At 40.8% G+C, this 21,616-nt stretch overlaps 1 protein-coding gene across 1 annotated transcript in view; it reads right to left on the reverse strand.

The window, feature by feature from the left end:
• Positions 1 to 10,710: 10,710 nt before the first annotated feature.
• Fam81b (family with sequence similarity 81 member B) overlaps positions 10,711 to 21,616 on the reverse strand; it is a 76,933-nt gene continuing 66,027 nt past the window's right edge. Inside the window, exons 8-10 of the mRNA XM_027401880.2 lie at positions 15,401 to 15,536; positions 13,074 to 13,269; positions 10,711 to 11,102 (exon numbers count right to left, since the gene is read on the reverse strand). Of these exons, the coding sequence (XP_027257681.2) occupies positions 10,969 to 11,102; positions 13,074 to 13,269; positions 15,401 to 15,536 (466 nt within the window). The 3' untranslated portion in view covers positions 10,711 to 10,968. The remainder of the gene's footprint in view (positions 11,103 to 13,073; positions 13,270 to 15,400; positions 15,537 to 21,616) is intronic.

Below are 21,616 nucleotides of genomic sequence, written 5' to 3' on the forward strand. Positions count from 1 at the left end.
CAATATTTTAAATTCTAGTTTATCCAAATACCCTATACAACTATTTATATTTTCATAGATAATATTTTTTTACTTTAAAATATTTTGAAGTAGAAACTTTCCTCAAGAAATGGCCATTATTGCTCTATTCATAAAAACTAGGAAACTGAATCAGCCTAGATATCCATAAACAGGCAAAAGGATAGGACAGTGTGGTATATATAGGCATCATTTTATTTGGCTGTAAAGAAAAATGAAATTTGCAGGAAAACAAATGAGTCAGGAAATTAATATATTAATTAAAGTAACCCAGACTCAGAAAGATAAAACATGTTTTTTTTTTCATATGTGGATCCTAATTTTAAGTTGTATACATATGTATACATATATTGGCATAAAGGTAGAAAGGTCACCATGATGGGAAGAAGATTCAGGAGGCAGGGAGAGCCTAATAGAGTTAATGTGACATGAAACCTGTAAAGGGACTTCCAGTGATGGAAGGGCACAGGTATCGGGGTGTAGAGCCTGGGGAAGGAGAGCAAGAGAGGGGTCAGCCAATGTAAAATACATATGAGAAAATGCCATAAGGCACCGGGTGGCTGCTGGGCAAGAGTCTGTTCTCTTAGGAGTGTGACCAGGGGTAGGTTGCCCATGTCCCATGTGCATGGGACACCACTGATTGTACTTGGTGAGTTACAGAAGAAAAGAAAGACATGTGGTTGGTAAGGAGATGTCCTAAGGAAGTTGGAGAGGACAGTGGTGAGTGGTGATGACCAAAATACCTTCTGTTTGTGAATGAAATTCTCAAAGAATAAATATTTTTTTAAATGCCATAATGGTATCTGTTACTTTGTATGGCTAATTAAGAAAGAAGCAAGGGATGGGGTTGCTAGTGGTTAGGATAATCTGATGCTCTTCCAGAGGACCTAAGTTCAGTTCTCAGAACTTTTGTTGGGCAGCTTATAGCTGCCTGTAACTCTAGCTCCAGGGGATCCAAAACCCTCTGCTGGCCTCCACACAGGATTGAGTCCCTGAGGGCTTTCCCTTTTCTGTATTAGTATGTCTATTGATGTCAACATTGTTTTAGGCAGGCCCGTTGAATTTTTAGCCTGAGATCATGTTCATACAGGTAGCATTACTTGAACTGAACAGGTTGTATTTAGTTATGTAGGAATACATGCACACACACACACACACACACACACACACACACACACACACACACACACTTGGTATGTAATAACAAAGGAAAGAGACTGAATTTGAGAGAGAGCAAGGAGTGAGTACATGGAAGGAGTTGAAGAAAAGGGAAGGGGAAATGATGTAAGTATAGTTTCAAAACAAAAATTATTATACAAATAAAATGCATTTTTCATAAAACCTCATCAATAAGTATATCTATCTAATTCTCTTTTTAAATACATTAAATTATATTCACATACCAAAAATGTATGCTTCAGGCTGGTGGGATGGCTTATCAGATAAAGGGGATCTACTTGGCAACCTGAGCTATTTGTTAAACTTGTGTTTGATGGAGAACCAACTCCTCAAAGTTGTCCTCTGACCTCCCCAGGCACACTAGAGCATGTGTACCCACATACACACATCACTGTGCACACACAAATATTTTCATAAAGTTTCTCTTAACACAGGCAGATACACAACACATAAACACACACACAGACACACACACACAGACACACACCACACACACACACACACACACACACACACACACACACACACACACACACACACACACACACACACACGAGCACGCATTCATATAAGGGAATTTGGAGTTACCCTACATAGGGGATACTGTTCTTCCCAGCTACCAGGTGTGAGAACCTTGCCTTCAAGTTGTTAGTCAGAGGGTCCTGGATATTCCCTAAACAGTGCAGTCTATTGCCATTGCTCTTGGTTACCCACTACAACTAGATGGTGAGATGCTGTTGCTAAAGACACCACACACTCAATCAAAGGATGTGGAGAATTCAAGGTGGTACAGGAGGCTTTCTGGCTACTTCTCATAGTTATAGAAAGTCCTATGCAGGCTGCTGAGGGAAACACATCAGTAATCTTCCCAGCTGTGATCCCTGTGACATACAATAGTGATAGGTATGGCAAGATATGACTATGGGTGCAATACTAACACACATACGAGGGTAACCACTTCCTGATTGGATTTAAGAACAGGGTGCTGTGAATTTGACCAAGAGTTAGCCCAGGGATTGAAATCAAAGGGATGAACCTACTGTAACAATAACTTTCCACCAGCCGCCTGAGCCCTGCCACCATGCTAGGGCCCCCAGACAACACGCAGAGTCTTATGTTAGTTACATTGCTGCTGGGCAATGACTAGGATTTCTCATTTGCTAGCTCTGTCCTAAAGTGTCAACCATAACCATTAATCTATATATTTTATAAAGACTAATCTTACCAAGGACACTGGCAGCAAGTGTCCTCTCTTCACGGCAGTCACATGGCAACTCCTGTCTTTACTACATTTCCCAGAATCCTCCTCGACTCTAGCCCCACCTATCTTCCTTTCCTATTGGCCAACAGTGCTTTATTTATCAACCAATAAGACAAACATATACACAGAAGGACTTCCCCCATCAAACCTACTACTAGTATTTTGTTAAATGGATGGTGTCAAACTGCCCTCTAAATTCTCAACTCTGTAGCTATAGATTAGTGCAGATCTTGGACCTTACCAGAGAAATCTCAGTGGACAGGATTAATGCAGAAACTCAGCTGGTCAAAATACAGAGAACAAGTGTCTGGAGTGCCCAGCCACATCCAACACTCTCCTTAAAGATCGACCATTTTGAAGAGAGCTGAAAGATTGTAAGAGCTGGAGGTTGGGGAAGACCTGAGCATTGCAGGGCCACTCCACTTGGGAACTCAAAGCCACTGTGCTTGTCTGTACACAGTGTAGTCAGTCAGCAGTCCAGCAAGGAGCGGGGAAGGGGTTCACAAGTCTCCACTCCTAGCTCAAGTGCTATTGACAGCTGATAGTGTCTGGGGGGCGGAGGAGTATGTATCTTGGAGAAGTTAGGGGAAACTTGGAGGAGAATATGATCAAAATGCATTGTCTGGTATCCTCTTATGAGTGAGAACATACTATATTTGTCTTTCTAGTTTTGGGTTACCACAAGATGTTTTTACTAGTTCTTTCCATTTGCCTGCAAATTTTAGGATGTCATTGTTTCTTACCTCTGAGTAGTACTCCATTGTGTAAATATACTACATTTTCTCTATCCATTCTTCAGTTGAGGGATATCTAGATTGTTTCCAAGATATGGCTATTACAAATAATATTGCTATGAACATAGTTGAACAAATGTCCTTGTGGTGTGAATATGCCTCCTTAAAGAAATGAAATGTTTCTTTGGGGGATGGAGGGTGGGGGTTTTGAGACAGGGTTTCTCTGTTTAGCTTTGGAGCCTGTCCTGGAACTCACTCTACAGACCAGGTTAGTCTCGATCTACCTGCCTCTACCTCCAGTGCTGGGATCAAAGGAGTGGATACCAAACATAAAGCAAAAGGTACCCAGCCTACAATCCCCAACCCCAGAGAAGCTAGAACCCTCTTCCAGAAACAGATGGAAGCAGATGCAGAAATCCACAACTAACCATTGGGCTGAGCTCCTGGAGTACAATCAAAGTGAGGGAAGAGTGATAATTTGAACAAAGGAGTCAAGACCATGATGGGGGAACCCACAGAATCAGCTGACTTGAGCTAGATCACTGACTCAGGTCTGACAAATGGGGAATCTACATAAGATAGAACTAGGCTCCCTTAATATAGGTGACAAGGGACACTATATGAGGCCGCTGGCAGTGAGTGGGTCCAAGATCTAACTCTAATGCACAAGCTGACTTAGTAGAACCTATTCTGTATGGAGAGATACCTTGCCAGCCTAGAAACAGGGATGTGGTGAATGGAGAGGTGCCTTGGTCCTGACTCAACGAGATGATGGGACAGACTTAGTAGACTTCCTAGGGGAGACCTTACCCTTTCTGTGGAGCAGATGGGAGGAGGTGGGGAGATGGGGGAATCGAGAAGGGAGAGGGAACTGGGATTGGAATGTAAAAATTAATAAAGTTTTTAAAATGCATTGTATGTGTGAAATCATTAATTTTAAAAGCTTGTTATGATTATTGACTAGATTTGTGACTGTATGTGTCTTGTCTTTTGGCCTTTGAATTGTCTATGAATTGATAAATTCAGGGTCTTACCTTGATTTCTAATGGTGCCATCTATTGCTTAATGAGGTCACTAAGGTTTTCCAAACCAGAAATGAATGAAACAAAGAACTTGAACAAACTGTTTGTTGCTGGAACACCTGTACCTAGAAGCCCTTTGCAATAAGGCTCATATGGTAAAGAGAGGTAGGAGAATGATCTTATAGAGATCCAAGACTCGGAAGCAAAGTAATCCTTACTCGGGATGATTCATGGAAGCAACCGTCTGTGAATGATTGAATATAATTACATGCTCCGGCAATATGCCAAATAGGTTGTGCTTTTTTACAGGGTCACTAAATAAACAGTTCATTCACATTGTTTTGTAAACCTAAGATAACTTGTGTCTCTAAGCTCCTGACTTTTCAATGTCATCCCTTCCCTTTGATCATAGCAAATATGCTCATTGTTTAATCTCTACATAGAAAAAAAATGCTGTATAATAAATTAGTAGGTAGTAGTAACTGTGGAAAATGTCAATGCACTAGTTTAAAAGGTTGAATTGATCTGCACTGTTTAATGCTTTTAGGAAGTAAAAGTAGAGACAGCGTTTGTAAACGCTGTAAAATGTAGCTCAGAGGGTGGGAATCAGGAAGAAAGCAGGTGGTACAGAGTACAAGACAACGATTCTTATCTTAGACAGAGCTGTGTGTTTTCCTGAGTATGGACATTTCTGGAAATGCTAATTTCTCTTATGTTTGTGACACAAATATGTCTGGGCACAAGGAAGAAGCCAGATGGGACAGATGGTTTTTCATGGAGAAAGAAGAGGAAGTTACAGAGAAAGTAAAAACACTGGCTGGGAGAGAAATTTGCATTGATAATGTAAGCAAGGTACAATGAAACCACCAAGTGAGCCGAAAGAAAGGTTTACTACGGATCAAAACTGGCAGGCTGTCTCTCAGGAGCAGAGAACAGCAAACGGGGTGTGGGGCAGGGGAAAGCCTTGCCCTCTAAAGAAATCACTTAGTAAGTGTGAATGTTTGTAGATTAATTCTGAACTTTATAGGAAACCAAAGTGACTAGTTGTTTCATTTAATGCTTGGTGACCTCATATCCCTTATTTTTCTTTTTGTTTCTTGAGCTTCTTCCTAAAGCCTGTCAACTTTCTTTTGAGCCTCATGTCATAGGTACCTAAACACTTTGCTAGTTTAGGTGATCTTTGCACTGCAGTGTCAACTCACCCTTCAGAGGAAGGAGTTGATAAAAACTCACATGTGCGCTCCTTCTTTCATTTCTATTTGCCTATCCTACCTCTCTTGAAGATGCTGTGTTGGTGTCATGAATGTGTGAAAGCCTTTTATTTAAAAGACTTAAATGGTTGACTATAGAACTGAGAATAACAAAAAAAAAAAAAAAAAAAAAAGGTCCATGATATGGGGTTGCAGAAGTGTGGGTTTGTCCAGTACCATGTAGGCATTGCCTACTTGAAGTCTGTCCCTGAATATTTGTCTTATGAGCAGTGTGTGACTTTTCTGGAGAAGCAGCCACCAGATGCATGCTAATGGATTCTACTTGGTATATGAGCTATTGTGTTTGCTTTGATGGCTCAAGTTAGTAGAGGAAATAGGATGTATTGCAAATTGTCATTAGCACCCACGGAAACACTCAGTGTCCATAATGTCTCTTCAGCCGTTAGCCTTTCTCCCAAGATAATAGAAGAAAGGTTAGAAAATTGTTTCAGATCATGCAGAAGAAATCTCTATTTTTGCATTCTCACTACTTTTATCCTTTGCTAGCATTAGTACAAGCAGAAGGATTTTTCCTTACACATAGTAAATATCTTTTAAGCACAAATATTTTTAGATAATGATCTGAATCAGAGTTATATGAGAGAGTTATATGAAACTTATCTTTGGGAAAGTCAAATGTTCTGTTTATTAATAGTAAACGTTAAGTATAGTCTCCACTAGGTGACAATATGTGAGATGATCTGCTTGTATTTAAAGAAAAAAAAAATCAAACTATTTAAAGCAACTCCTCTGAACTAGTGGCTTCAAAACAAGGCTCCATTTAAGTTATGACCATATGTAAATTACTGAATGTGTCTGTGGCCATAAGTATCTGAAAGTGTGAATGACTTAATCCATTTAGACTGCCTTGAGAAGCTTTTAGTGTCTGGTAAATGTTCCTTTTAGTCTTTCAGTGACCTTCAGGGCAACTGCAATATTATTGTCCCATTTTAAGATGAGGGGGGTGGAAGTGGCAGAACAAATCCAAAGCTACACAGATGGTGATTGTGGTACAGTATTAAATTCAGGTTATGTAGCCCTCAACACCCTTCAAATTCTCTTCTGAGAATTAGTAGTTCTGGGGCTGTTAAAGTGGACATGGCTCATGACATCATATCTCAGTCATTTCATATTCGCATTTGTCACATGTGCAAATACCTTTTGAAAATGATATAGCTACATTCTACCAAGGAGTAGGGTTGGGAAATGCAGCCAGGAAGTCAGAAAATGTCATGGCTATATAAGGAAAATCTGAAATAACATTAAACCTTTCTACATGTATGTGTGACTCTGATCTCCCAGAGAGAGAGAGGGAGGAGAGAGAGAGAGAGAGAGAGAGAGAGAGAGAGAGAGAGAATGCCTTGTGAGATTGCATGGAGGAGCAGTCTGTTTCCTTGCAGCAGTCCTGCCACTGAAGGGGAGCTCATCACCCTCTGTGTTTGAAAAGACAATGAATGTATGACGGGAAATGTTGTTCTGTGTATATCTTTATCTTATTGGTTATTGAATAAAGCACTGTTGGCCAACAGGGAAGCAAGATAGGTGGGACTAGGAGTTGAGGAGGCTTCTGGGAAATATAAAGAGAAGTCGCCTTGTGATCCAGGAAGGAAGTGACATAGCAGGCAGTAACAGTATATAAGCAAGAACAAACAGGAAATCTCTCTCTTCTCCTCTCTGCTGAGATGATGAACAGGCGAGATGTAGGACGCCAGAGGAGTAAGAAGTCCCTGACCTTTCTCCGGTAAGATGAGGCCATGTGGGACTACTTAGATTGATAGAAATGAGTTAATAATTAAGTCAGAGCTAGCCTATAAGAAACCATAGCCAATGGCCAACAGCTTTATAATTAATATAGTGTCCTGTGCGTTTCTTTGGAGCAGAAGGGTAGTGGGACCTAGCTAAACCAAGAAAAACCTCGTGTCACAAACGCATTTATCTATGAAATAGATGAGCAATCAAGAAAGCATTTAAATCATCCTGTACTTGTTTACATTGGAGGGGATTGCCATCTTTTGCAGGTGGCAATCTAGCAATTCTTGAAGCCCTGAAAATAGAATGATGCTAATGAGTCACCAAGCCCTTAGAAGAAAACACTGCCTCTCATAGACATCATCTTTCCTACTACATCACTGTTTACATTCTTTTAAAAAAAAAAAAAAAAAAAAAAGATTTATTACATATACAGTGTTCTGCCTATGTGCCAGAGAAGGGCATCAGATTGAATTGTAGATGGTTGTGAGCCACCATGTGGTTGCTGGGAATTGAACTCAAGACCCCTGGAAGAGCAGTCAATGCTCTTAACCTCTGAGCCATTTCTCTAGCCCCCCCCCCCACCTGCCACTGTTTACATTCTTATGCAGGCATGCTGACCCTTCAGTACTTCCCCTCACAGTATTCACACCCATTGTACTCACTCCCAGGCAAGTCTTCCCCATTCATAACTCCAGTAGCTTTTCCTTTTCTGGTGACTTCCAAAGCTGAATTCCATGTCTGGATTTTTATCCAGGCTCCATTTTTCTCGTTAACCGCTAGACACATAACTGCCTGTCCCCAGATAAACCTGAGTGCACAGTCCTTGCTGTGCTGCACAAATTCCCTTCCTTTCAGCTCAAATGTGCTGCTTCCACCCTGTTTGTCCTGCACCCTCCAGGCAAGTGAATCTCAAGTCCAAATCAGATAATGTGACTCTTCTATTTCAATTGTTTGTGTCCTATCATAAGTCCTTAGGATAAAGCCCAGTTTCTCAACATGAATTACAAGGCCTTTTGTGGTTGAGTCCCCCACACCCCTACATTCTTCAGCATTCTCTCTCTCTCTGTTTCTCTCTCTCTCCATTTCCTGCACTTTCCTCCTCTCCCCATCTCCCACTACACACTTAAGGCTCTGACTGTATTGAATTTCCTGCAGTTCGTGGATCCATTTTCTTGTCCTGCAGAACTAGGCTCACTCCACTCCACTTGCCTTAGCCCTCATCACACCCTTGTAATTTGCAAATGTAAGTTTTGGCCTTTTCCATAGACTGTAACTTCCTTAAGATCAAGATATTAGCGTCCTATCAAATATATGGTTTGAACATGAAGTCTGCAGGTCACTTGTTTGTGGATTCAACCATAGGTAAAAAGCATTTTAAAAGTTGAACCTGTTGAACATGTACTTTTTATCATCCCCCTCCCCTGCCCCCCTAAAATAACAGTTTAATAGAACTATGTAACCCTGACATTGCATTAGATATTATAAGTAATCTAGTGAGGCTTCAAAGAACATGCATAGCTAGGCATGTGGCTGAATTGTAGAGTATGTGTGTAGTGTGCTTGAAACCCTGGAGTCACTCCAACACTGGGATGTGTGTTTACAAGCTCTCTGGGAGATTTTAGTCTATAATGTGAAATTATAGATATGGAATTGTAGGGTGTGTGTATGATAGAGTTGAGGGGAGGAGAGCAAAGGAAGAGAACATTTAGTAGATGCTTCCAAATTGCCCTCTAAACCATTGTATCAGTTTATAAGCTTGCTAACAGTTAATGTGAGCTTGCTTTTCTTTTTCACACTTGTTCATGCAGTATTATCAATTGACTCACTTTCTGCCAATCTGAAAATAGGATCTGAGCTCCCTTGATTTTTTTCTTTAGTAGTGAAGTGAAACATTTTTTGTACTTCCATTGGTTATTATATTCTGTCACTTACCTGTTTATATCCTGTGACCATTCTGAAAATAAAATTTTGAGTGTGTTATTTTCTTGATGATTTGCAAACATTTATAGCAGATCTTGATCCTAGTATGACATTTGATTGCAAAGGACACTTATGTTTTGAACTCTTAAATCTACTATGAAATTCCTTCCAATTACAGAGCTAATGATGTTATGTATATACTAATAACAATAAATGGAGAGGTTTTACATAGTTAAAAAATTATATAAGTGGGTGTAGGTAAAATATTTGGGAGTTAAAATTATTCTTTTTTTTAAGATTTTATTTATTTATTTATTATGTATACAACATTCTGCTTCCATGTATGTCTGCACACCAGAAGAGGGCACCAGATCTCATAACGGATGGTTGTGCGCCACTATGTGGTTGCTGGGAATTGAACTCAGGACCTCTGGAAGAGCAGTCTTAACCTCTTAACCTCTTAACCTCTGAGCCATCTCTCCAGCCCAAAATTATTCTTTAATGTGAGAGGAATTGTTACTGTTCTACAAACCAAAGAAGGTTTCTGGTAAACCTTGTCAGGTTTAGAGAAATCACTGTGAATAGAAATTCATCCTTGTTCCAGAACAAATAGTGTATGCCACAAATAGTTTGCTTTTATTTTCCATAAATAAAAATGCCTTATACCAATTGTCCTCGTAGTAATTAGCTTGGCACAGCCTAGACTCACTTGGGAAGAGTGCTTCAATGAGAGATTATCTGCAGTTTAGTTGGCCTGTGAACATATTTGTAGGGAACTGTTTTAAATTGATTGATGTGAAAAACCATGCCCACTGTGAGTGGTACCATTCCTTAGGCAGGGGTCCTGAACTGTACAAGAGTGGAGACAGCAGAACACAAGTAAGCATGTGAAATGCTTATGCATTCATTTCTCTTCTCTCCAACTGTGTCATGTGATGAACTGCTTCAAGCTCCTGATGCTTGATTTCTCTGCAATGAGTTGTAAGCCAAATAAATCCTTTCTCCCTTAAAGTTGCTTTTTGTTAGGGTGCTTTATCACAGGAACAGAAATGCAAACACAACTGCTCAATATTTAAACTGTGTTTTGAGTTGATAAGAAATCATTGGTTTTGAGATACTTTTGAGTTTAGCATGTAGGCTAAATATTGTGGAGTATTTTTAGTGGAAGCTGGTATATTTTGTTTTGCAAGGGACAGTACTTACAATTCTAATACATATTAAGTACAATGATAATGTATTTTAAATATGCATAAATTAGATTTGCTATCGACATTGCTTTTGTTAGAAAAGATAATTTTCTGAGTCAGAAATTGTAAATTAGCCTTCTGGTGTATACATCCCACAGATGTTTCCCATATAGTTTATGAAGTATTTTGATCATAAATGTGTAAACTATTTTGATCTCAAATGCTAGTGCTAAAAACAGTGATGTTTCTTTTGAAAAGGAGATGTGTTTTTGCAATAATGAACAAAATTCATGTTAATAACAAATTGTAGCCACATCATGGCTGTTATTTTCAGGCAGAGTCACCAGTTCATCACTGGAATGCCTGAATTTATTTTATTCATTTGCATTCACAATGTAGATTGTTCTTCCCTTATTTGTGGGCAAGTAAAAATTTAACAAAATGTGCATGTAAAGAAATTTCTTAATTTTTCGTTAATAAATAAAGGAATCACAAAGCCTTTTGCTTTAATGTATTTTTTTCCTGGTAAACCAATTTCCTTTAGAGATGATAGGAAACACTAGAAGTAGTCAGCATCCTAAAGATGTTAATTTTCTTCTTCACAGCTTATCCCACTAGCTAGTGGGAAAGAAAGTAACTTCAAAGTTATACTTCCTGGAGTTCCACTATTTTCCGCTGTAATTTCTTTAGATCTTTCTGTACTTTATATTTCTCTAAATCCATTTTTGTTTTCTGTATTTGTTGGAGAGAGCTGAGGGAGTCATGAATTGACTTAAATCCTAGAAGAGGAAAAGAGAATAGATACACTAAAACAATGCATTGGATCTCTCCCATCTCCAAAATTGTTCTTCAGCAGTCCTTCCATAATTGATCATCATTTAATTCAAAGCACATTAAATTCTATTAAGACAAATATAGAAATATACAAAGATGAATTAGTTCATAGCAGCTTAACTGGAATCTGGATTTATTGTGAAAACTGTTTTCTTTCCCCTCTCTGTAAACATATTTGATGAGGGATGTCCTTCTGTATATATGTTTCTCTTATTGGTTGATGAATAAAACACTGATTGATCAGTAGCCAGGCAGGAGTATAGGCAGGGCTATCCAACAAAGTGAATTCTGGGGAGAGGACTCAGAGAGTGAGCTGCCATGGAGATACCATGTAGCTGTTGAAGGAGTAACAGTTCCTGGCATTCTCCGGTAAGATAAGGCCATGTAGAAATAAATAGATTAATAGTTATGGGTTAATAATTAAGAGAGAGCTAACCAGTAAGAATCCTAAGCCATTGGCCAAACAGTTTATAATTAATGTAAGTCTCTGTGTGTTTATTTGGGGCTAAACAGCTGTGGGACTAGTGAGACAGAACCTCCATCATCACATACTATCTAACAATTCTATCTTTCAGGAGATACTTAAAATATTCTCTTCTCTCTGTAGACGTCAAAAAAGATTTGTGGGCTTTAAAAATATTCCTGTTACTCCCTTGACAAGTACCCTGCTTGAAGGAACTAAAAAGTGGGGCCAGCTGCCCTTTTCCAACCCTCTTCCCACCCTCTTCCTACGCTCTTCTCACCTTCTTCCTACCCTCTTCCTATCCTCTTCTCACCCAGTGCTCTCTATCTGTTTTACTCATGTCTGTCCCTCAGGGCCATAGGCTTGTCCGACCACAAGCTTAGAGGACAGCCCATTCCCTACTCCCTGAGGTCATCCACATATTTGCTTCTCAACACCTTTTTATTAAAAGCACAAAGGAGTAAACCACTCATTTATACTCTCTCTTAGCTAGAATTCCCACTTACTAAACAAAAAAGGACAAAGATTGAAAAATTCTCTTCTACTCACCCTAAGCAACAATAAGCATAATTAAACCTCTGAAAACAAAGCAAAGAGGGCCCTTGTCAGAAGAGTCCATGGAGTTTCGGATATGGCTCTTGGCCATGTAAGTCACTATTTTAACTTGGTGGAAGGAGGTAGGGCATGTGAGGGTTAGCTTTCTAGACATTAAGTTCTGCTTACATGCCAGGAACACTAGGTGGATGAAGGCTATAACACCCTCTTAACTCAACTGCAGTGTGCCTCTGTGGGGCCAAAATTTTGTGTGATTTACATGTGTATTTTCTAAGACTTGGAGGACACAACCCAGATTAGAGCTTTCTTTAATAAAAGAACCTTGTGTTCCTCAGAATTGTGACTCCAGGCAGATTGCTGCTCCACAGCCCCTATTCCTTCTCCTTCTCTTTGACACATTAGATGAGCCTTTAAATCAGTCCTTTGAAGTCAGCTCAGCTTGACACTGCTGCCTTTCCCTCTTAAGAAGAAAAGCAGTCATTACAAGAACTGCTCATTCATCTCTCTTCCTCACTTGTAAAGGTCAAGGCACCATCTGACATATGTCTAATTACCTGCAGTCCAATGAGAAGGATATGTCAATTTGACTTAGTCTTCTAAATTCATAATGGAGCCACAAGTCAGGTCTTTGTGAGCCCAAGAACTTGCCCCCTCATAGTTCTATATCCCAAAGATTGTAGAAAGTAAAACTTTTGACAACAATGGCAGGCTTGTGACATCGCCAAGTGGAAAAGAACAGCAGCTACTCCTTTAGTTACCTGTCAGTGTTATGCTGACCTCCTGTAAAATGTTCAGGGAAGCCAGATTAAATGCATGATGATGTCACTAATGACAAGACTGGCTGAGAGTAGAATTGGAGAAACAGACAGGAGGGGACGGCCAGCTCTTCTCCACTCACCTGATTGATAGTCACTTTGCATTTTCTCTAATTCACTCCAGAACCGCTTTTCCATTTGGCTCATCTTATTGGACAGTTTTTTTTCTAAGAGTTTTATTTTGTTTGCTTCTGCTTCCTGCTTCTGGCAGTTAATATAATTCTCCAAGGTTCTTGAAAGCTGCAACATTTTTTCTGCCATTTTCATCTCATACTTTTCCTACAAAAAGAGATCACATGGATTAAACTCCTTGGAAAAGAGGACTGAGTGGGTTTATGCTTGACCTTAGAGAAAATGCTGTTTTCCTCATGGAAAACAACAACATTTTATGCCTCAAACTGTGGTCCCAAGTATGAGAGCTAATTCCTTTGTTTAGCTTGGTCATTTCTGGGCTCTGGTGACTCTCCAGGGCTGCAATTGTGGAAGGGCCTGGAAGGTTTGGAATCCTAAAGTATCTGATAGTTAAAGCATCTCAAAGGAAGACAACAGACACTACTCTCTCTAAGTTCCTTGGCAATGCTCCTAAGAGTTAGAACTAACCCTTCCTCCATGGAAGTTTATATCTCCATGAGAACCTCAATCAGTGAGAAGGGTGACTCCCACTCCAGCTGTTCATTTTTTCTACAACCCCCTAGGTCACACCTCACCCCAGAAGTTCTGACTTAATTGGTCAGGAATTAGTACAGCAGGAGAGCTCAGCAGGTGAGTCTAAGGTGCCAGTAGGGGAGCAGTGGTGTACTGGAGAGAATGGGGAGGAGGGATGAGCACACATGGCCTGGCTCCTTTGAATCTGTTTCCTGCTGCTTGCTTCAGGAAGGTGGATTCAGTCTTTCTCTTCCTCACAGGATGATCCAGGGTCACCTTCTAGAGCAACTTGGGTGCTTCTGAAGTTGAACAAGTAGGCTCACTTGGCAGCTGTGAAACTGACTACACAAGCTTTGATAGTTGGAGCAGCTGTGATAAAGTTGTTGCTAATAGAGTTCTCAGAACATTTTATTTGTACACTGGCTACCATAGACCTTGCCCTGCCCCTCTCTGTGGACTTGGGGTGCCAGATGGAGTGGGAGAAAGAAGCCCAGATGTAGGTATAATCCTCCAAAGACTGGGACTTTCTTCTCATGGTCTGATTTGGTTGGAAAATGAAGGGACCAACCTTGTTTTGGCAGCCATGACAGGCCAACATGTGCTTGCCTGACCTTGGCCTTGGTCACTAGTAGGTCAAATGCCTGCCTCGAGGCAAGGAACCAATCAGAAGTTAGCTAGTGGGGCTATGCTTTACAGCTCTGGGTGTACTTTATGGACAAGTGCACAGCAGTGGCGTACAGAGCATAGCAACCGCCCTGGGAGGGCCTATAGGCCATAACAACCAGTTGACCAATCAACACAGGGCAGGGCATCCAAGCCTGGAAGCTCACCAATCCTAAGATTGTGCGTACCCCTAGACACTCCCCTTACACTGCCCTATAAGATCTCTGTCCCATGGTTTCTTGGGTCTTTCTCCAGCCATCTGCTGCTGTGGTAGAAGGTGAAAGGCCCGAGCTAATGTGGTTAGCTCATTAAACAACTGTAATAAAAGACTCATTGCTTTTGCATAGACATGGGCCTCTTGGTGATTTTGGGGTTCAGAATTTGGGCACAACAAAGAGAGTTCTTAAAATTTTCGTTCTATGCCAGGCATTGTCCCAGCAATCAAGGGGTAGAGACAGGTGGATCTTCGTGAACTCCAGACCAGCCCATCAGAGCTACATAGTAAGATCCCATCTCAAAAAAGAAAAACAAACAAAACTTTGCATAGGGTAAATTTCTTGTCTGTGCAGAAGTTTTCCAAATGTCACAGTGCTGAATTTCACCTAGGCAACTTATCTAGAGCCACAGATGCCTAATGGAGGACCCCAGAAAATTGATTCTTATCTTTGAGCTGAGAATGTCTTTGTTTGTTTGTTTGTTTGTTTGTTTTTGATATAGGTTTTCTCTGTGTAGCTTTGGAGCCTATCCTGGCACTTGCTCTGTAGACCAGGCTGACCTCAAATTTACAAGGATCTACCTGCCTCTGCCTCCCTAGTGCTGGGATTAAAGGCATGTGCCACCAATGCCCTGACGAGAATGTCTTGTTTTTTAAGTTTTGTTCTTTAAAAGGAAAGTTCTTTCAAATTGTTTTTGTGTAGAGAGAGCATACTCTCTCACAACTGGAGTCCTGAGCTTCCTGGACCAGAGGCAGGCACCAACTACTATAGAAGTATAAAATACAAATATGTTCCCATGCAGCAGAGGCTGGGGGCAGTCACCAGACCAGCCAGAGGACAGGGACTTTGTAGCTGTGTGACCCTCAGGAGATGGCAGAGCCCCTTACCAGCTTTTCCTGCAAATCCTTCAGACATTCATTCATGTGGCACAGGTGGTCTTTACGGTAATTGATAAACTGGTTTTCTGCCCATTTCTGATTGTTTTCAACTTCTTCATACACATTTGTAGAAAGTAAATTAAATCTAGGGAAAAATATTAATGAGTAAATATAAAATTAAGCATTAAAAGGATGCAATAAGATAATGGCCCCACTTATGGATAACTTGGGAGGTGGGGGTTCCTGCCCTTGGCTCAAGTGCAGTCCAGCCACTGTTGGCAGCCCTTTGTATACACCAGCATGTAAACCTACATGGTAACAGATGTGCTGTAAGCTCACTGGTGACATCCTCATACAGAAATGTATTTTGTTATGCATGAGGAAATTCCCTTAGGGCTTGAGGTTCATTGTGCGAAGGAAAGAAATACTCAAGTTACTTCATGGTGGAGGTTGACAAGTTTTTTTGTTGTTGTTTGTTTTTGTCCGTAAAGAGCCGATTTAAGTATTTTAGGCCCTATAGCATTATAGTTTTTGTCAAACAATGTTGCCACTGTGGTAGGAGAGTGGCCATAAGCACACAAATAGCATAGCTGCGCTCTGGTCAAACTGTATTTGTGTATAGCCAGGGTAAAATTTCACCAAGTATTTTCAGGTCATGCAGTATAAATCTTAAAAAAGATATGCAAAAGTGTAAAGTGCATCACCTTTGGGCAGTTTGGCTGCCTGAGTTTGCTGCCCCTTTCTTTATAAGCTCCACTGAACAAAAAGGACCTGCAATGTTCAGTAGAGGAAGTGGGGGCGGAAGCAAAGAACACAAACAAACAAACAAGCCTGAAGCAGCAGTTAGAGAAAGGGTAACAGTGTTAAATAACAAAGAACAGATTTTAATAAATGGGACTGAGTGAGTGTTGTTTCAGAGGTGAAAGCATTGTAAACAGTTAGAATATATAAAAAAATTTCACCATAGAGTGGTTGAGTGGCACACAGTGGAATCATTTGAAGTAACAGAGATGTGGAGGCTTGTGAGTAGTTCCTAAGATGGCAATTGGCCAGAATATTAGAGTGACAGTGAGGACCAGCTTTCCTTTTGGTAGCCATAATGGCCGAACACGTGCTCTATGACCTTGTCTTAGTCACTAGAAAGTCAGATGCCTGCCTTGTGACAAGGAACCAATCAGAAGTTAGTTAGTCACTACAAAGTCAGATGCCTGCCTTGTGACAAGGAACCAATCAGAAGTTAGCTGGTGGCACTATGCTTTACGACCCTGGGTGTGATTTACGGACAAGTGCACAGCAATGACACACAAAGCATAGTAACCACCCTGGGAGGGCCTATGGGCCATAACAACCAGTTGGCCAATCAACACAAGGCAAGCCCTCCAAGGCTGGAGGCACAACAATAGTGAGCCTGTGCGTACCCCTAGACACTCACCTTACACTGTCCTATAAGATCTCTTGGGAGGCCCTAGGAGCTGTCTTTTGCTAGCCAACCACCATGGCAGGTGGGTGAAAGACCCAAGCTAACATGGGGTTAGCTCGTTAAATTACAATAAAGCCTCATGCAGTTTGCATCAAGCTCTCTGAATCCGCCTGGTGATTGGGGTGACCACAGTCTGTAAGACCCTCAGAAAGCTGAGGCTTCCAGAATCTTAGCCCAGGACGGCGGCCACCCCAAACACAGAATGGAGGCGAAAGCTTGATGCAAACTGCATGAGGCTTTATTGTAGTTTAATGAGCTAACCCCATGTTAGCTCGGGTCTTTCACCCACCCGCCATGGCGGACGGCTAGAAAAGACGGCTCCTTGGGTCTCCCAAAAGATCTTATAGGGCAGCGTAAGGGGAGTGTCTAGGGGTACGCACAGGCTTACGCACAGGCTCACGATTGGTGTGCTTCCAGGCTTGGAGGGCTTGCCCTGTGTTGATTGGTCAACTGGTTGTTATGGCCCATAGGCCCTCCCAGGGTGGTTGCTATGCTCTCTACGTCATTGTCGTGCGCTTGTCCGTAAAGCACACCCAGGGTCGTAAAGCATAGCGCCACCAGCTAACTTCTGATTGGTTCCTTGTCACAAGACAGGCATCTGACCTTCTAGTGACTAAGGTTCCTTGTCACGAGACAGGCATCTGACCTCTAAGTGACCAAGGCAGGTTTATGGCAAGCACATGTTGGGCTGTTATGGCTGCCAAAAGGGAAGCCGGTTCCTTCAAGTCGTGGCCTGGGACCCCAGATACCTGAGTTTTCTGGGGGGTCTAACAAACGGAATGATGCATGTTGTTTGTCACTAATGATAAAATACTCTACAGTGTGTAGTATTAACAGAGTAGTAATTGCTCTGATATTTTTATGATAAAATTAAGTACACATTAGCTTATGGTATTAATCATTAGAAATCAAAAGATGTGAGGGACATATGGCACATATTTATATCTTTCTTGCTGAAAAAAGTATTTGGATTCATAATTAAAAAATAGAAATGTCAGCTGAGTGACACAACTACAATCCTAGCACTTGGGGAGCAGAGGCTGGAGGGTTGTTCACAAGTTCAAAGCAAGCTTGGTCTATTTATTAAATTGTAGAATAGACAGCGTGAGATGCTGTCTCCAAACACAGGGGAGAATGGGGTGGATGGAAAGGAAGAAAACAGATTAAAAAGCGAAAACATGTGCAACAAGATAGTTTCTGTTTAGATCAGTGGCTGTCAACTTCAGGTCATGGAGCAATGTCCCAAGACAGTTTTCATTGTCAACACTGGAAGGTGCTATTGGCATTTATCAAATAGAGACTAGGAATGCTACTGAGCATCCTCCAGGGTCACATAGAAAAGAATCACAGACCCAAGCCATCATCAGTAATGCTATAAAGGCTGGAAACCCTGACTTGGATCCCAAAGCAAGAGATGGGGGTGAGTAGGTTAATTATATTCTGATCTTTGTCGCATCTAAATTTTCTCACATTAATTTCTGGCACAGACAAAAAATATATCTTGATTCTGTTGGGAGCTGAGAACAATTCCATTAGAGAATTTCTCAGGCTCCAAACCTCAGGTTCCAGTAACCCAGGAGCTCTGGTCTGCATTGTATTGCAGATGCTAGATAATTTGCTGTTGAATGGCAGAGCCTCAGTGGAGAATGTCCCCTAGTTTTGCATCTCTACCGAACTAAGCATTTGAATAGGCCTGCACCAGGGCAGAGGGCTAGGTCTACATGAGGAGTGAGGACAGATGGTTAGAGGTATCTGCTGGGAGGTCTACAGGAGTAGAGACTGTTGAGAGAGATCTGCTGGTAGGGTCTAGGGAGATGGGAGAGAAGTGGTCTCTGGGTCAGGGAAGAATGGCTAGAAGGCAGCCAGGAAAATGCTGAAATAAGGGAGAGACTCCAGTTTTGCAACATGGAACTGAGAGCTCTCTAAAGATGACAAAATGCCTGTGTCTGGTCTTTATCGCCTTTGGGTTGCTAGGAATTTCCAAATCCACGCTCCCCCACTCAAGCCGGACCTCATGGCTTCTGTGGTTTGGTACTGAGACATGCCAGGCCACGACAGATTCAGCTGAGTCAACACTGAAGAACATGAAACCAGTTTCTCTTCTTAACAGTGTCATGGTTCCCAGTCACCTGTGCAACTGGCTATTTGCTGTTAGATCTCAGAGAAATAAAACCAGTAAGTGTGATGTGGTCAACTCTCAGGAGCCAAGAACTGATTCCATTAGGGAATTTCTCAAGGTCCATGCCTCTGGAGCTCAATACATCTCTGGTCTGCATTGAATTATGGATGCTAGCTGATTTGCTATTGAACAACATGTCTCAGTGGAGAATGCCTCCTAGTTTGCATCTCTACAGAACTAAGCATTTGAATAGGCTCACATGACAAGTGAGGACAGAAGTCTCTTTTCTGACCACCCTGAGAATGACAAGTGAGGACAGAAGTCTTTTTTCTGACCACCCTGAGAAAGAGGACCCTTTAGCTCATGTGACATTTGCTTACCCCATGTCTTAGCTGTTTTATTGTAATGAAGAGACATCATGACTGTTCTATAAGAAAACATTTTATTGGGAGCTTGCTTACAGTTTCAGAGGGTCCATTATCATCATGACAGGGAACATGGTGGCACACATGACATGGGAGCAGTAGCTGAGAACCACCTCCTGATCCATAGGCAGAGAGAAACAGAGATACTGGGCCTAGTGTGGGCTTTTGAAACATCAAAGCCCACACCTTGTGACATACTTCCTCCAACAAGGCTCACCTCCTAACCCTTTCCAAACAGTTCCACTAACTGGAGTCCAAGCATTCAAACATTTGAACTTTTGGGGACATTCTCACTCAAACCACCAGACCTCATTTGTCAAAAATTAAGTGGGCAAAGCTTTGTCATTTTATTTCTAGGTCTTCTATTCTATTTTAATGCCAGAACGAAGCTGTCTTTAGCACTATAACTTTATGTAGTATTATTTGAGGTCAGGTGTTGTAATACCTCCAGCATTATTTTTATTCCTTAGAATTGCTTTGGCAATTTGTGTTCTATTGTGGTTCTGTGTGAATTCTTGTATTGATTTTTCCTATACCTGTGAAATGTGACATGGGGATTTTGATAAGTTTTTCATTGGTTCTGTTTAATATTGATTAGGATAATATAGACATTTTCACAATATTAATTCTATCTACCCAGGAGCATGAAATAGAGATTTCTGTGATTTCCTTTCTCAATATCTTGAAATCTTTGTTGTAAAAGTCTTTCACTTCTTTAATTATATATTTTCCTAAATATTTAATTTTGGAGGGAAACATTTTTAACTGAAAAAGTTTCTATACAATATATCCTAATCATGTTTCCCTTCTTCCAACTCCTCCCAGATCCTCACCACTACTCCACCCACCCAACTCCATGCCCTTTCTCTCTACTTCTAGAAAACAAGTATCTAAAAAATCCCAAACAAACCATAAAGCACACACACACACACACACACACACACACACACACACAACACACACACATATATGCATATACACATGCACATAGACAAACATACAACAATAAATTCCATAAACACAAAATCAGAAACCATAATGTACAAGTAAAGGCTATCAAAACAAAACAAAACAAAAAATGCCTAAACAAAACAATATGAGACAAAAAGTCTAAAATATATCATTGAGTTCATTTTGTGCTAGCCATCTACCACTAGGCATGGAGTCTACAGTCATATGTGGTTAATAAACCCAGTATGTCTTCTTCAATGGAGAAAACTACTTTTTCCTTTGCAAGTGGTTGTCAATTGAAGATAGTTAGGTATGGGAGCTCATGTCTACTTCCCCTCTCAGTGTTGGGGCCCTGTCTGACCTGAACCTGCAGGGCCTTGTGCCTACTGCCATAGTCTCTGTGAGTTCATATGTGTGTCATTTTTGTTGTGTCTGGAAGATACTGTTTCCTTGGTGTCTTCCATCCCCTTGGGCTCTCAAAATCTTTCTGCCTCCTCTTCCATAGGGTTCCTGACACCCAAGGTGAGAGGTTTGATGGAGAAATCCCATGTCCGACTGAGTGTTCCAAGGTCTCTCATGATGTATGTTGTCCAGTTGTGGGTCTCTGTGTTAGTTCCCATCATACTGCAGGAGGAAGATTCTTTGGTGATGGCTGAGAGAGGCATTGATCTATGGGTAGCAGAATGCCTTTCAGAGACATTTGTTCCTTTAGCAGAACAGTAGAATTTGGTTTGTGGGGGGACCTATTTTGAATGGATATTTTCCCTAATTTCTTTCTCAGAGAGTAGCCTATTAGTACAAATGAAAGGTAGTTTTGTTTGGTTTTTAAGTACTGTATCTTATAACAATCTTACTGCAAGTGTTTATTATAAGGTCCAAATGTTTTCTAGTAAACTCAATAGGGTTTCTTACATAAAGATTCATGTCTTTTGTAAATAGGGATAGTTTGATTCCTTCCCTCTCTATGGTTATCCTTTTATGTATCTCTTTTATGTGGTTGTTGTAGCTAAGATTTTGAGTACTCTTTCAAATAAGACAGAGGAGAGTGGATGAACATCCCTCTATCATTTCTGATTTTAGAGAAAATGTTCTCAATTTGTCTCCCTTGGATATAATGTTGACTACAGGTTTGTTTAATGTAGCCTTTATTATTTTGAGGTATGCTTCATCTATTCCTACCATATCCATAACTTTTATTACAGAGGCATGTTAAACTGGGTCAAATGCCCTTTTTAGTACAAATTGAAATA

Source organism: Cricetulus griseus, chromosome 2, assembly GCF_003668045.3.
Source record: "Cricetulus griseus strain 17A/GY chromosome 2, alternate assembly CriGri-PICRH-1.0, whole genome shotgun sequence".
In the NCBI taxonomy this organism is placed as follows: Eukaryota; Metazoa; Chordata; class Mammalia; order Rodentia; family Cricetidae; genus Cricetulus; species Cricetulus griseus.